General features: G+C 40.1%; 3 protein-coding genes across 3 annotated transcripts; all 3 read right to left on the bottom strand.

Moving 5' to 3' along the window:
- Positions 1-8,500: 8,500 nt before the first annotated feature.
- CDV56_105598 (uncharacterized protein) lies at positions 8,501-11,349 on the bottom strand (the record flags this gene model as incomplete). The annotated part of the gene is made up of 5 exons (XM_026759217.1): positions 8,501-10,059; positions 10,142-10,857; positions 10,908-11,030; positions 11,083-11,208; positions 11,267-11,349. The coding sequence occupies 5 exons, from the start codon at positions 11,347-11,349 to the stop codon at positions 8,501-8,503; spliced, it is 2,607 nt and encodes an 868-aa protein (XP_026612896.1).
- A 343-nt stretch (positions 11,350-11,692) lies between these two features.
- CDV56_105409 (uncharacterized protein) lies at positions 11,693-13,903 on the bottom strand (the record flags this gene model as incomplete). The annotated part of the gene is made up of 8 exons (XM_026759028.1): positions 11,693-12,641; positions 12,689-12,711; positions 12,780-12,966; positions 13,022-13,360; positions 13,412-13,573; positions 13,637-13,729; positions 13,792-13,802; positions 13,859-13,903. The coding sequence occupies 8 exons, from the start codon at positions 13,901-13,903 to the stop codon at positions 11,693-11,695; spliced, it is 1,809 nt and encodes a 602-aa protein (XP_026612895.1).
- Positions 13,904-14,377: 474 nt separating this feature from the next.
- On the bottom strand, positions 14,378-15,504 carry CDV56_105277 (NmrA/HSCARG family protein; the record flags this gene model as incomplete). Its single annotated transcript, XM_026758896.1, has 2 exons — positions 14,378-14,973; positions 15,027-15,504. 2 exons carry the CDS (start codon positions 15,502-15,504, stop codon positions 14,378-14,380), a joined length of 1,074 nt encoding a protein of 357 aa, XP_026612894.1.
- Between the last annotated feature and the right edge of the window lie 1,150 nt (positions 15,505-16,654).

Here is a 16,654-nt window from a genome sequence, read left to right as displayed (position 1 = left end):
AGGTAATAAATGGCTAACTGCATTCTAAACCTAATTTAGCCTATATAAATAGCTAGTCACCCCCTTTAGGATAGCTAACATACTAAGCACCTTCTAATAGTATATTAACTAGATACTATAGGAAGTAGGCCTGCAACTAGATATTAATAATATAAGTTTAAAGTTAAGAGCACTAAGTATCTAGGCTTTATTATTAAAGCAGGTAAGGGTATATATATAGACCCTAAGAAGGTAAAAGCTATACTAGAATAGTAGATACCTACCTTAGTATATAGTATGCAGTTATTTCTAGGCTTTATAAACTTCTACTAGTACTTTATATAGAATTTCTTAGAGATAGTACACCCACTTATAGCTCTTATATATAAAGGTATACTATTCAAATAAATAGATCAATATATATAATAGTTTAAGTAGCTAAAGAAGATATTTATTATTATACTAATACTTATATAGTTTAACCCTAATTAAGATATAGTTATAGAGATAGATGCTTCTAACTAGGCTATAGATATAGTAATATCCTAATATAATAATAATAGTCTACTGAGGCCCTATATATATTACTCTTAGAAGAATATACTAGCTAAGTATAACTATAAGATCTATAATAAGAAGCTGCTCACTATTATTAATATACTTAAAGAATAGGAATTAGAACTAATTAGCTTACTAAGATTTAATATTATTACTAACTATAAGAATTTAGAGTACTTTATAGTTTAAAGATAATTAAATAAATAATAGGCTTACTAATTAGATCTACTTAGTTAGTTTAACTACTAGCTAGTCTATTAGCCTAGTAAACTAGCCATAAGGCTAGATGCACTATTATAAAGAGACTAAGATATGCCTAATAATAATAATAATCACCTATAACTTATAAAAAGATAATAATTAACCTAAGCAGACTAGTTATAAAGGACCCTCTACTCTTAGTAGTAAGCTAACTAATACTTACTAAAGTAGTACATAATAACCCTAGTTAACTATTATTAGAAGAGCATTAGGCTACTATAGTACAGGCTAATAAGCACCTATAGAAGTTAATAACTATAGTATAAGCTAGTATAACCTAGTTCTTACTAGAGCTGTGCGTGTAAGTATTAATTATAGAATATAAAGTCTCCCCTATAGGATATCTACTTTACTAAGGGTGCTATTAGGTCTCTAATTCTAAGCTATTATAAACTAGACTAATACAGGAAACTTATAATTTAATATTAATAGGTCACCTAGATCAGAATAAATATATATAATACTAGCATATAATTTCTACTAGCTAGAGATCTCTATACATATTAAGAGGTTTATATATAACTATAATAAGTATAGCATAAATTATATATATAGAGAGAGATATTAAGGGCTGTTAAAACTACTACTAATTCTAGATTATAAGTAGTATAAGATAGTAATAGATTTTATTATAAAGCTACTAGTATCTAATAGGTATAAGGACCTTATAGTTATTAGTAATAGGCTAAGTAAGGGTGTTATACTAGTACTATATAAGTATACTAATACTATAACTATTACACAGCTACTAATACAGTATTTTATTAGCTATTATAGTATATCTAGTACTATCATATCAGACAGAGGACTATAATTTATTAGTAAACTATAGTAATAATTTTATAAGCTACTTAGCATTAAATAAAGGCTTTTTATAGCATACTACCTATAGACTAATAGGTAGATAGAATAGATAAATATAATAATTAAACTATACCTCCATACTTTCTAAAACTACTTATAGTTAAACTAGGTAAAGCTCCTTCCTATAATATGACTTATAGTAAATAGTTATAATGCTATAAGCATTAGTATTAGCCTATTCTTCTTAGACTATAGATATAATATAGAACTACTAGAAATTAAGTAGCTAGATAGCAGTGCAAACAGTAAGATAGTATAGACCCTAGGAGAATAAGATAAATAGATTATTATTAAGATATAAGAGGCCTTAAAGATAATAATAGCAGAACTAGCTGCAGTATAATAAAGAGCTAAGGAGTATATAAATTATTATTAGAATACTACTCCTAGGTACATAGTAGGTTTAAAGGTCTGGTTAGACCTATATAATATTTAAATAGACTAACTAAGTAAGAAGCTTAATATATAACATAGGAAATTTATAGTTCTTAAGACTATTAGATTATATATATATTAGCTAGATACACTACTAGAGATCTATAATATATTCTATGTATTACTACTATGCCCTATAGATAATAATCCCTTCCTAAGCTAATATTATAATAATTACTAACTACCCACAGTGCTCATAGACAGAGAAGATAAATATTAGGTAGAATATATATTAGATAAACACATCAGGAAGGTTAGGAGAGGTTAGTAAAGGGAACTACTTATTAAATAGGTTAGATACTAGTAACCTATATAGGAGCTAGCTAGTAATCTTATAGATATAGCTATACTAGAAGCATAGGAAGCACATACTAGAGGGGGAGGGGAGTAATATTATAAGTAAGACCTATAATATACTCATGCTGCCTAGTACTTATAATATAAAGTAACTTATAAACTAATAGCCTAAGTTACATAACCTCTCACTAGCTATGATGCATAATCAAATATTTCTATCCAGGCCCACAGACCCCCTATTCTAGTTCTTCAGCAAGTTCTTATTGTATATACCTAGTCATAGGTTTCTCTACAGCCTAGCCCATAACAGTCTGACTATTATTACATTAGATGAAAAGGTCCATCTTAGGGTTAAATTATAAGGCTTTAAATATATATTTCCACTAGAAAAGTTGCTTCCCTGCCTCAGAGATTGCTAACAGCTTAGCTTTAGTAGATAAGGTAGTTACTATATATTAATAAGATGCTTACCAGTTAACTAGACCTCTAAAAAGCTTTATAATATACCCCTCAGAGCTGTAGCAGTCTGGATTATCTACTAGTAAGATATTACTAGCAGTAAGAAATACCTCCCTAGTAGGTGCTAGAGCACTATTAAATTTAACTATATACTACTTCATTCTAATAAGATATTTAATTAGATAGATAGCTACTTTAAGGTGCTGCTAACCTAGGTTAGAAAGATACTAAGATAAGGAACTTACTATATGTGTAATATTAGGTCTAGTAATAATAGTTAGATAGAGAATTAATCTAATAAGCTATTAGTATTAGTATATCTCCTACCTTAATACTATGCCTATAAATAGTACTAATTTCTTATATAGAAGAGGTAATTTTAGGAACTTCTTAGGTAAGATATTATACTTAGTAGTAATATACTTAATATTGGCATCTTAATAGAGCCAGAGCTTCCTATTTATATAATCTTAGATAATTTAAATATTAAGGAACCACTGCACAGGGCCTAGGTTTCTAATTTTATATTTAACCTCTAGCTATTAGATGAATTAATCTGCCTTCTCCTTTAATCCAGGGGTCTGGAAGTATAAAATAAGGATATTATCTATAAAGAACATTACTATTAGATTATCTTACCCTATAGTAGTACTAGCTTTTATAAAGAGATATAGTTTATCTAGTATAAGCACATAGCCTAGTTATATCAGGGTAGTAGATAGCTTCTTCTACTAAAGGTAAGGTAATCTGTATAGACTATATAGTGATTTTCTTAGGAGCTATACTCTCCTATACTTATATCTACCTAGTATTAATCCTATATATACTATCTTATCCAGATCAGATTAGATGAATGTATTAATAATATCTAGTTAGATAACTTCTAGGTTAAATATAGTAATAAGAGATATTACTATTCTAAAGAGCTTAATAGCTAAGGTTATAGCTACTATATTATCTTAGTTAATAGGTTAAAGGTCCCCCCTAATACAGAGATGTGCTTTAAACTTTAAGAGATAGCCTGTCAAGGTGCAGGCTCGTAAGTAAACGGAAGTAGGTTAATGAGGTAGTTGACACTCAGGCTGGCTACAGTGATCTCTATCTATCTGTTCAGGCTGCAGGGCAGGCTGGTATAGGTGGGCTTTATAGACAGGACGTAGCTCAAAGAGCTTCAACAGGTTTTGGAATTGTGCGGTGAAGATATTCCTAAGCTCACGTGATTTCTCATTAGCGGTTCCAACTCCTTTCCACGGCAGCACCGTGACATAGCCTTCTTTATTAAATTTATATGTAAATACCTATTTAAGAGGTATAATAAAGATATTATCTAGTTAATCTACCTTCTTATAGGTGCCTAGGGCTATAAGATTATTAATTTCCTTTTTAGCTGTATAAATCTAGTTACTTTTAAATATATAGTATTACATACTTTTCTAATTCTTTAGGGGTAGTAGAAGGTTATCTTAGTAAGGCTTTTTATTTAGCTTATTAAACCCTTCTTATTTCTTATGCATCCCTGCCATAAACATATAGTATATACTTATATATAAATTAGGTGGCAGTTATAATATTTAAATATAAAAAGATTATCTTAGCTTCCTCTCCTATTTCCCTTCTAGAATCTATAACAGGCTTAGTATAAGCTATATCTTCTTAGGTAGTTATACTAGTGTATATAGTAGTAAAGGTATTATTTACTTAATATAGGCTCTCTTTATAAGTAGAGATCTTATAGATATAGGTTCTAGATATTCTAGATTTCTTACTAAGTATAGATTAAATAGTTTAATAAGGTCTAATTCTATTATACTAAGATTATTATTACTTTCACCTCCTAATAAATCCAGGCTTAATAATTCATCTCTTATTAGGACCTTTAAAGGCGCCCCTAGGGTACCTTCTAGGTATTTTTATAGTAAAATCTGTAGTATCTAATATATAGCTAGTACCTATAATATATATAGTAGTATCCCTACTAGAGTATATACCTAAGCACTATCTTCTTCTTCTAGGTCAGGGAACCCCCCAGGCATGCTAAAATAATTCCTTAGTATTATCTAGTTAGCTAGAGCTGCTAGAGTAAGGTCTAAGCTATTCTACCCTAGTAAATCAGGGCCTAGAGATAGTAAGATAGTGCTAAGCAAGGGTTAATTAGGTAAGGGAGTGGGATCTAAAGTTATTAGGAATTCTAATTACTTACTACTAATTAGTTTACTTACTAGGTGGTTAGATATGCTTAGTTTAATATTACTTATAATGTTATTTGCAACATCCTTAGTAGGTTTAATATTAAGGTATTTAACCTAACCTTTAATACAGTCCTTTAGTATCTCTAGATAGTAGATATTTTATAAATTAACTAGTTTATAGACCTCTAGTAAGGCATAGACCTCTGTAGGTAGGTTAGGGAACCTAATTTAAATACCTAGTTATAATAGTAGGTTATCTAGATTATACTTTCTCATCTTATTAAACACTATATTATGTATATAGAAGACCTAGTTTATATATATCTTTAGGTTAAATATCTTCCAGATATTAGATGATTCATAACTAATAAGGTATCTAATTATTATATATAGTTCTATCTTACTAAGTCTTAGTATACTATTATAGTAGTAGAATACTATTAAACTAAACTTATAAATTATTAAAGTATCAGGCTTAATTATCTTATACCCTAGTAAATTATTTAATATACTTATAGGAGTAGTCTATCTTCTATTAACCTTAATTAGGGTATAATTTAGTATCTAATTAGTAGCATTATAAGCTTCTAAATACAGAGAGTAAGATAGATTTAATTCTAGGAGTATTACTTATATATATAAGATTAATATTCTACCTACTTACTTAGTAGGTCTATTTATCTCTAGTATATTAATAATAGTCTAGTTAACCTAGATACCCTTTCCTCTTACTAGATCTTATATATCACCTCCTAGGGACTGTTTATTATTATAGTGGAATAGTAAGATAGGTAGATTCTACTAAGCCTTAATATAATTATAGAAGGTATAGATAGTATTAACACACCTATTCTTCTTTATATATATATAGATAAAATATAACTATATAAGGTTATCTAGAAAGTATATAACCTATTTATAGCTATTATACCCTCTATTAGTAGAATAAGGTTAAAGTAGACCTTCTAGAACAGTTATAGAGTATATCTAATTATTAAATAGCATAAGATCTACTTAGGTATATAAGATAGCTTATAAATCATATAGATACCTCTCTCTGAGGGTAGTAATCTAGTTATATCTATACTAGATACTAGTTCTAGTATAATATATAGGGCCGTATAATTAAGATAACTAAAATACTTATACTACTACTACTTTATATCCTTAAGGCTTCTTAGTATAGCAGATCTAGTATACTTATATTTAATTATAGTAAAGATATAGTTAGCTTCTTTTATTAGAATATAGTTAACTATTATAAGATTATAATAAATCTTTATAGAGTAGAATTCACTACTATCTTTCTCTATGAGCTATAGGAGCCTTATATTAATATAAATATCTGCCTCTCTAGTATATATAAGAGAGATAATATTAGTGTGTATTCTAGAGATATAAGCTATCTAAATAAGAAGTATTAATACTCTTATTCCATCTAATCTAGTGCTATATACCCATCTCTTACCCTATTTCTCTACTAACACCTTTATATTACTAATACTAATGTGGTTACCTAGATTCATGTTATGGACATTAATCATCTAATCTAGGTCATTATAAATATATAGTGTTGATCTAGTATCTATAATAATAGATTTAAATAGGTTAATATTAGAGAATACTATATTTACTAGGTGTAAAGATATAGTATTAGTTATGCTTATAGGGCCTGGAATAATCATCTTAGAGGTTAATATCTTAGGTAAGGAAGGGGTCACTAGTACTAATATAGGTGGTATTCTTAAACCTATTACTATAAATATATAATCTTCTCCTAAGGCCTTAGCACCTCCTAAGGTAGTAGTACTACTTAAGATAGGGAAGGAAGGTATTTTAAATATTAATTTATCTATTCTAAATAATTCTTCTATAAATATATATATCTCTAGTTTCTTAAGGTTCTTTTTAACTCTCTCTATTACCTCTAGATATAGTTTCTAATCTATAGGGTATTTCTCTTTATTAAGATAGTAGTATATCTTAGGCTAATACCTAGGCTAGTTTCTATAGGGTCTACTATATATATATTTCTTAATATCTCTCTTATTAGGATTACCTTACTTATTATCTTATAGGGTAGTAAAGGAGAGGTTATTTATAGATTAGGTAATCTACCTAGTAATTTAATTATTCTAGATCTTCTAGAGAATCTTTATAAAGCCTATCTTTATCTTATTAGCTTCTCTTTATAAGAGAAGTAAATAGTATAGTAGCTAGTTAATCTTCTAGAGTATAAGTAAGAGGTCTTTAGTATCTATACTATCCTTAATAGTAGTTAATCTAACCTCTATAGCTTTAAAGTAGATAGTTTCTAGCTTCCTAAGCTACTCCTAGATTACCTATAGTAACTTATTCTTTAGTACTTATTAAGTAGCTTTATATTTTATATATAGTTCTATCTTTTTAGTACTAGTATCTAAGCTATACTATATTTTTAACTTCTTTAAGATCTTATAAGGCATCTTCTTACTAGCTATCTACTGCAAGATATAGACTAATATAGATTAGTAGATAAGTATAGTAATATATATTATTATAGATATAGTAACCTCTCTCTTCTATAATTTCTCTTTATATTTATCTATTATAAGCTTATATAATTCTTATTTATCTATATTTATTATACTTATCTTAGTTGCAGTCTTCTTTCTATTCTTATCTTTTTTCTATTCTTATCTTTAATATATTCTTTCTACTAAGGCACCTCCTATTCTTCTACTAGCATAGCTATACTATCTAGATTAATATACTCCCAGATATTATGCTCCCAGATATTATGCTATTTAGTAGCTAGTTTAAGATACTAGAGCTATGCATAGTAGTTCTCTCTTAATATTAGTATAAGCACTACCTTATTAATAGTAGTATTATCTTCTATAGTTTATATCTTACTACTAAAAAGCAGCCTCTTAGTATATTCTTACTACTAAGAAGTAGCCTATTAGATTATTCTTTACTACTAAGAAGTAGCCTTAGTAAATTATTAATTACTTACTACTCAGGAGCAATCTCTTAGATTAATCTAATTACATAGTTTCTTCTAATTTAACCTAAGATCTCAGGGAAGGGAGTATATCCCTTAAATCATATGAAAATAATAATATTCTGATATCTCTAGCAGTCCAGGCTCATAACTATCAGATTATACATAATATAATAATATAGTTACACTAGTAATCTAAGCATGTAGAGGTTAAACTAGGACATATTCATGCTATATCTATAAATATATATGAATTTTTATGTAAGGAGCAACAAGACCAGAAGTTATGTACATTCTGGTTAAATAAGACTAACTAGAATAGGCAAGACAAGCAAGCATAAAATATACAATCTGGTACCAAAGATACAGTGCTTCGACAGCAAGTATGAAATGAGACTGGTAACGACATCCGTATTTCAATTTCCACTTTTCAACCTTATGCGTTCTATTATTGACGTGGAACAGCATTAAATTATAGCACAGGCTCAAAAATCCGCAGAGGAGACTCCCGTTCCACCAACCAACGAAACCTCGCATCGCTCCGAAGACGGCCCATATCCTGCCTCCCCAACGTCACACCGACTTCCCAGGCAGGCCGAGGCCCACGACGTGGCTTGATGGTACAAACACCCTCGGGATTCATGTACGGCAGCATCTCAAATTCCACCACCTTGCCGAGAACAGGCCCAAAGTCTTCTTCGTAGACCCGCAGCCGCCGGATACTTGTCACCGCCACATCGGGCTCGTGGACAGAGGTGTTGGCCCAGTCGTTGGCCTTGGCAAACTGGGAGAGATAGTCTCGCACAAAGCGGTCGTCAACGTCGTTGAGCCTCTTCCTCAAAAGGCGGGCGACAGGGGCGATCTGCCGGGCAAAGTCTTCTTCTTCTGTTTTGGGTTGAGATTCGGGCCCCAGCTCTGCGGTAGATAGGGACTCATTCAGCATGACGAAACAGTTTCCTAGGTAGTGAGCGGGCAGTTGCGGGTTCAAGCGGTGGCGAGCGTTGACTACTCGCTGGAGCATACATGCAGAGCCAGACTCCCCTTGGCGCACCGGGTGGAAGCGGAATCGACTCAGACAGGTCCAAAGGACGGCGGTGAGGATGTCATCCTCAGACACAGGGGGTTGCTCCGACTCGGCGCTCGCCTTTTGGATCCATTGACGCAGTCGGTGGACCTTCTCAGCCGATATGAAAAAGTTGTAGTCAAGCAGGGACGCATCATGCACCTCTTCGTGCCCGGTTGACGCGGCAGCCTCGACTGAACCAGTCTGAGCTGGCAGCTTGCCAGGCTCTCGTTCAAGTGTAGCCAGGTATGCTCGCGTAGTAGCCTCGCATGCAGTGTCACTCGGGAGGTAAGGGGCTGCATTACAGCAAGCGGCTAGCGATTCAAGCAGAGTGCCGATCCCAGTCCCATCAATCACCATATGATTAACGAATAGCGCGAAGACGATCCCGTCGGCTAGCACATTGATTTGAAAACGTACGACCGGATGGTGCGTAGGGGATGCGGCAACCTGCACAGGAGCCATAATGAGGCTTGCATTGCGGTCGTACGCCCCAACATTCTTCTGGTGCGATGAATCTGATTCGGATGGCAGTCGAAGATGTGGAAGCTGCTGAACGGTGCAGAGAGGAGTCGGTGTGTGTGACGCCAGTGCATCGCCAGGAGAAGGCTGCACTTCCATCACCCCGACTTTGTCCACCGAGGGCACCACGACCCCCGTCAGAAAGGGGAGATGGGCTGTCAGTCGATCGACCGCCGCACGCAGGATGAAGACTCCGCTCTCGGGACGCGTTAACCGGAAAGAGATTGTACATCCCGCGTAGAACATGGGGAAGCAGTAGTCGGCCGGCGTGAGCTCGAAGCTTTCGAAGTGATTGTGCTTGGTCATTGTGTGCCTCGTGGAAGGTGCAGAATCAGAGTGGCGGAGAGAGAAGACGCTGTGTTGATGGGTTGGGTGCTTTCCAAGTGCTACAAATAAAGCATCTACACGCTCTGGCTCCTCCTTGCCTGGAGGCCTTGATGTATCTACTGCGTGGCGGTCAAGCACGTATCATTTTCTACTTCTAGATCTTGCTGAGTGAATGGGCACGATATACGCGAGTCTAATCACCATACTCATAGCAAAACTCATACGCCTCGGTACTCATCACCTCCCGCAGAGTCCTATTTCCGCCCAGCAACCCCCACGTAACTTGGGTATCCAAATCAACGTCCGGCGTGGTAGGCGCATTCCCAATCGTGCTGGTCCCATTCAACGCATACTGGCGGTTCTCCGGGTCCTGCGCCTGCCACAGCGTCCACACCCGGTCCACCATTGCATGATGCAGCATAAACGCAGGCTCCTGCGGCGCGGTCCAGAAATCGTCCATTGCCCGGCCAAGCTGCATATGCGCTGCGGCATGGGGGCCCATGATCCCCGCCTCACTGAGCTCCGGCCATACACTGACGTCCATGTTGTGTTGCAGGGACACAATGTCCGGCGAGGAGAGGAGGCGATCAACATCCGTCTGGCTTGTAAAGGATTGTGCAATAAACGAGTTTAGGTTACGTGTTAGGCAGCGTGGGGTGTAGGCGAAGGCGTTGTCTGGGAATACGTCGCCTGGGGCGGAATCAAGATCGGGAAGGTTGAGAACCATGCCGGCGAACGGGCCTGTGTTGACGCATCCGCCGCCGGAGCCATTGGGGATGGTGACGTTTGTGGGTGCCAGGGTCATCGTTGGGCTGGGATTCTCGAGGGGATCTCCATCCCCGGAGAACGAGGTGTCGCTGCCGTCGAAGAGTGGACTCGCGGATAGGTTGTTGGCGGAGAGTGCCCAGTTCCAGTATCTGTCATCATCATTATCAACTGATCTTTTTGAAGGAGAAAGGGGAATTACGGTTGGTAGCCCTGGTAACCACATTCCTCCCGCATCGCCTTTTCCCACAACCAGACAAACCGTCGATGCCAGCCAAAGAAGATCCCGCTTAGGTGGATATTGAGTGTGTAGTTGATATGAGTCCTGCCAGTGTCAGGTTTCCTTGTGATGCCCAATTATTGGTCTAGATCCATACGCTGCAAAGTCATCCATTCGATGCCGGACACCAGGGTATTGCTCCGTTGGCAGGATTGGCGGTTTTTCTCGCATACAGTGAACGGCGTTGATATAGTCGAGACGCTCGTCTCTGGAGAGAGAGCCCCTGGTAGACTGTCAGACTGTCATGTAGCCTCTCATGTGATTGCCGTGTTTGAACTGACCATTCTCGACGAATTGCTCGGGTGTCAGGGGTGCATTCCTGACCCCAGGCCACCAGGAGCCACAAGAACCAAAAACATAGCATTTTGACGACAAACGGGAAGGTTATTGTTACAATCCTTGATCTGCACTGGGAAATCGAGAAACAATACCACATTCAAGTCATCATCGGGTATCCCTTGGCTGAGTCTTGTCCACTGTTTAGTTTATATCATATATCTTGGGCATGAAAACATTGACAAGAGTAGCCGCATCCGTCGCTCTCGTCTGGTTTCACTGGAATCGAGGCATTGTCTTTTGTCCCTTGCATGAAACTTAGGAGGATCTACGCTAATGCAGATTGACTATCACACCGTATCTAGGTCTGCATTGCCACAATTTAACCATGGCACAGCGTGACATCCAATCTCCTCGTACATAACAATGCGTCAGGGGAGAAGCTGCAGGTCTTCCTTGGATCCAGTCTGGAAAATCTGGGAGAGATATCTCCTCAGCTCACCAGTCTCCTCTAGCCCTCCAGTCCAACCAATGTACCGGTCCGGACGCACCAGGACGAGCCCACCATCATTCCGGTCCAGCCCAGCCTCGTCATATAGAGACCCCTCGTCGATGTAAATCTTGCTATAGTCCCGGCCGGTAGCTTCATGGGAAGGGAAAAACATAGAAGGAAAATTCGCGAGCTCCACTGCATCCCATTGCGCACAGTGAACGAGTAATGCATCCAGTAGTCCGAAAATAGCCTCTCGCGCTTCTTCCAATTGTTTCGCAAGTTTGTGTATGCGCTTCATCTGGCTGGATAAGGAGACGTTTCCCGCGAAGACAACCATGCACCAGCTCCCATCAGCCTTGAGAGCATTGTGCAGATGGACAGTTCTCCCCGTGGCGTGGTTGGTAATCGCCAACTCCGGGAGGCATTCACCGGGCTCGAAGCAGCCTATTCCTTGCGTCGAGGGCAATGTCAAGAGCGTATCGGCGTAGCGGATCCCACGGCCCGCTAGGAAGATCCGTAACTCATTTGCCCGGGCCAGCAGGGAGGGAGATTCATGGCCGAATTTGGTATCGAATAACTCAAGTGTTGTTCGGTCTGCCTGGAGCAGTTGCCGAGCGACGGGTCCTCGTTCGGTGTCGTAGGTTATGAGGACGTTGGGGTTCAGGTGTCCTTTGATGACGCCGGCGAGCTTCCAGGCGAGATTGTACGAGTCCCTTGCTCTGTTAGTGTTGGTCTTGTTGAGGATTGGCGTCACGTACTGGATACTCGTGTTCATTCCCATTCCGGTGACAGGTGAGTGTGTGTGGACAGCATCGCCGACCAGGAATGCACGCTGGCCTTTGCTCATTGCACTGCTCAGTCGCTGGGTGGCTGTAAATGCAGACCACCTGATGGAGGTCAGCATCGTCCTTGTTTCTCCTGTCCAGAAACTTACCAGACCCAATGGCGGACCTCTAGCTGGATGGAGAAATCACGACCACCGTTAGCAGCCCGGCAACCAAGTCCCTACAAGCGATGGCTCTCACCTGGTATGGTCGAACCATGTACTGGCACTTTTGGATAATGAGCTCCGGGGTAATATCCTCTCTGCGAATGTGTTCTCCTTCTGGCCCCTTATTAAGCTCAACGTACATCCGTACCAGCCCTTCCTCGCGGCGAACAAAATCCACCGATCCGTCAATGTCACTGCGGATGATGGATGTCGCTCCGAAGCTAGTCTGTCTCTCAGTATATAAAACAATCACAAAAGCCCACAGCAAGCACTCACTCGGGAAAATCCGAACTCCCGGCAAAGTCCATGACGCCCCAGATCGACGAGCCTTTGTTACCATGCATCTCAATGCCTAGCAATTGCCTAGCCATGGACTTTCCTCCGTCCGCTCCAATGACGTATCTAGCCCGGATTCTCTCGGTCTGGATGCTCTCTCCATGCTGTTGTTGAAGTAGGACGGTACACGGGTAAGCCCCTGGAGTGTCAAGCTTCGTGGTATCGATATCCAATTCACAAAGAGATGTATGGTATTCAACAGCCACCCCAGAGATGTCCAAGATTCGCTTCTTCATAATCTCCTCCACACTCCCCTGCTGCAGCGTCCCATGTGTCCACCTAGAGCGTCCCTTCAGTAAGCCGTGCTTCATCATGTTGGTTGATACGCACCGAACCCCCGGAGGAGGTTGACTTGGGTACCGATCCGTCCTCGTGAGCTTCTCATCCTGCCCTCGGTACCAGAGCGTTTCATGCGTCGCCGGCTCCCAGAGTTTGGTGACTTGATTGTGGATTCCCCAGCTTTTGAAAATCTCCATGGTCCTCGGGTTGAGGCTGTAGTGACTCGCCTCAATCAGTGATCTCTACTTATGTGCACGCGGGCGAGGTGGATCTCACCCATCTGCCTGTCCTTTCCTGGGCTCATCGGATCGTTTGTCGACGATGCGAAAGTCGATTCCCAATTGCGCCAGCCATAATGCAGCGCCTAATCTGGGTCGATCATCAACGTCACGACAGTGTTGGTAGCATATATATGAATACGAAGCTCTTACCCGGATGGACCCTGTGGCATCCACGCGTTAGCCGTTCATTCACAAACAGAGACTGTTGAATACATACTGCCCCAATGATGAGGACATCGATTACGCTGTTTGATCCGGTCATTTTTCTTAAAGTAGTTGCGCGCTGGGAAGGACTTGATTAGATTGCCGGAGCAAACGAGATTAGAAGTGGAAGAGGGATCAATAGCTCAAGGAAACCCCGTTTACACTATATGTCTCTGCATAAGTATTTCCAAACTGTACATGACAGTGATAGGCAAGCTGGAAGTGGCGGTCAGCGCTGCAGCCTTGTGATCTGTCTTAGTATCATGCAGGAGCAATATTCTGGTCTTGATTCCTGATTTACGGGCTTTGGTTTCTGATGAGTTGTTCTATCTGAAGTCTGCAACTTTTTATGGCCTCACATCAAGCTCATCTGACGACGTTCAATAGATATGTTTCGTCATGTATAATATGTAATATATACGACTGCCATAATAATGAATAGATGGAAGATATTAGGGAGACCGAAGTACTAGCTAGGCTTGATTGAATGAGGAGATATATCCATATTTGCTAAGCAAGGAACAGGCATGGTCTACTGAAACTGAAAGTGCTTTCGGAACCATTCCTCAACCGTCATCAACTTCTGTTCCTCCTTGGGCCGCCCCAGCGCCAATGCAGTCGCCAGCTTGAGTTTACCAGCAGTGTCCTTCTCAGACGGTTCAGGGCCAAAGTATCGTCCCTGGTTGTTCTGCGTGAACCCAAACATCATTTTTGTGTCCTCCAACTCTGGGATCCCGTGGGTATCAAAGTCCTCCCAGGATGGCAGCGGCTGGAAGCGGGATTTCCGTCCGCTCAGTTTCTCAAAACCAGATACAACATCCTCAAAGCTGCAGATATCACTGCAGCCGTGGATGACGTGGCCGTGCCACTGAGCAGGATCAAGGAACATGCCCTGCACAATGTCCCCAAAGTCATCGGACATGCTGATGAAGGGGACGTCCTCCTTCCCGCCCCATTTGGGAGCAACAAAAGTGAGATACCCCTCGGAATCTGGCAGGTGGGGGAAACCACCGAATATGGCTGCAACCTCCTTTGACAGGAAGTTTTCGAGGAACCAGGCAGCGCAGATGAAGCTGGCGGTTTCGAAGCGGTCAACACTACGGGCGTATTGCTCAATCTTGTACTTCACTGTGCGAACCTTAGCCTTATGATATTATGGTCACAGGACGAGGAATACACACTGTCTCCGGCACTCATTTTGACCTTCCCCCCGGTAAGCTTGTGGCTGTCTGGACCAGTGCTGAAGATGAAATGACGCACTCCGGCTTGGGCTGCTGCGTCCACGATCGTCTTGCCCATGTCGAATTCTGTGGGACCATCCGGTTTGAAGGCCTGGAGTGAGAGGACCTTGTGAGCGTGGGCAATCAAATACACATCCGCAGGAAACTCCAGCCATTGACATACCTTATCATCCGAGTTGATATTCACAAAAACTCCCCAGGAGCCACGGAAGGCTTCCAACATGGACTCACTGCTGAAACCATCTGCTTGGTGGATTTGTGCTTCCTGAGCAGCCAGTGCCTGGCTTGCATCCGAACTGGGATTCCGAGTGAGAGCTCGAACCTTGAAGGATGGGTTTCTGAGGAGCGATCTGGCAACGGCTCCGCCTTGGTTGCCAGTGGCGCCGAAGACTGTGATGAGGGGAGTAGAGATGGTCATGATTGTAACTGAAAGAGGATCAGAGTATTGCGCAAGTGCCAGATGGATATGGCTGAGGTCGAGCGAGATTTGTCTGCTCCAGGGATACCTCGAAACAGGGACACGGAAGAATCTCCCGAGTTAAGGAGAACACCGACCACGCGTAAAAATAGCGGTGAGGGTGTGTTTCTGAGTTATCCTGCTGCTTGGGATTCCTATGCCTGAGTGCGGAGCATGATGAGAGTCATTCATGGTGACGAGCTCTGCATATGCAGCCAAGGCTGATTATGCAGTATCCAAGGCATAGTACCCCTGACTCATGGCCCATTTCCTGTGTATCCTATAACAATGACTGATTTGTAGACCCATAGTTCAGCCAGCCATTGTCACAGTGGTGGCAGATCAAAGTGCAATGTGAGGGGAGTTGCTTATGCTCGCTCTTTCTTGGTATGGTCTTTATTCTTTGGCACTTGGTCTATCTTTACCCGAGTACATACATTCCTCTCCGTGTTTGGTCTCTATTTTGATTTATTGTTTATTGCGGTTTACATTCCCAGTGAGCGCAGTGTAACATCTTGAGTGGCAAATGACACCAAGGTACAACCAGTAAGCTTGTGATACCTGGCCATAGCCTGCCATCCTACCGACGCGGCTGTCTAGATCCTGTCAGGACTGTCCTGAGGCCTACTGTTGCCTCATTCTGGTTCTTGATGAACACTGAACTTTGACTACGAGAGCGTCGGGGCGAGCCTAGGGGCTCCTTACGATTAGGTTTTGAATACGATAAAGTTGTTTGCGGCAATCAAACTTAAAAAATTGTCCTGAGGACCATCCTAATGATCTTCATTCGGTTCAAACTGCGGTAGCGTGGGTATGGGCTCCTAATTCGTCTGTCATGCAATATCTCTGTGCAAGGGGCTCACATGCTTTCCAAACACAATGAAGTTTGATCTTCGCCTGCATTGCTCTCATACCTTACATTGTAACATTTTGAGTGACAAATGACACCAAGGTACAACCAGTAAGCTTGTGATACCTGGCCATGGGTCAGGACGGCTATCCACCCTCCACACATTGCAAAGCAAGATGCAAGGGAATCTAGCATCGGAGGTGCGCACTATGTTCAGCAGAAAGGGGGTCAGCTTCACCTCGAGAAGTACCGCCTCTCGTG

This window comes from Aspergillus thermomutatus (assembly GCF_002237265.1).
Source record: "Aspergillus thermomutatus strain HMR AF 39 chromosome Unknown NODE_151, whole genome shotgun sequence".
NCBI classification, from domain to species: domain Eukaryota; kingdom Fungi; phylum Ascomycota; class Eurotiomycetes; order Eurotiales; family Aspergillaceae; genus Aspergillus; species Aspergillus thermomutatus.
This window is presented reverse-complemented; position numbering and strand designations above follow the sequence as displayed.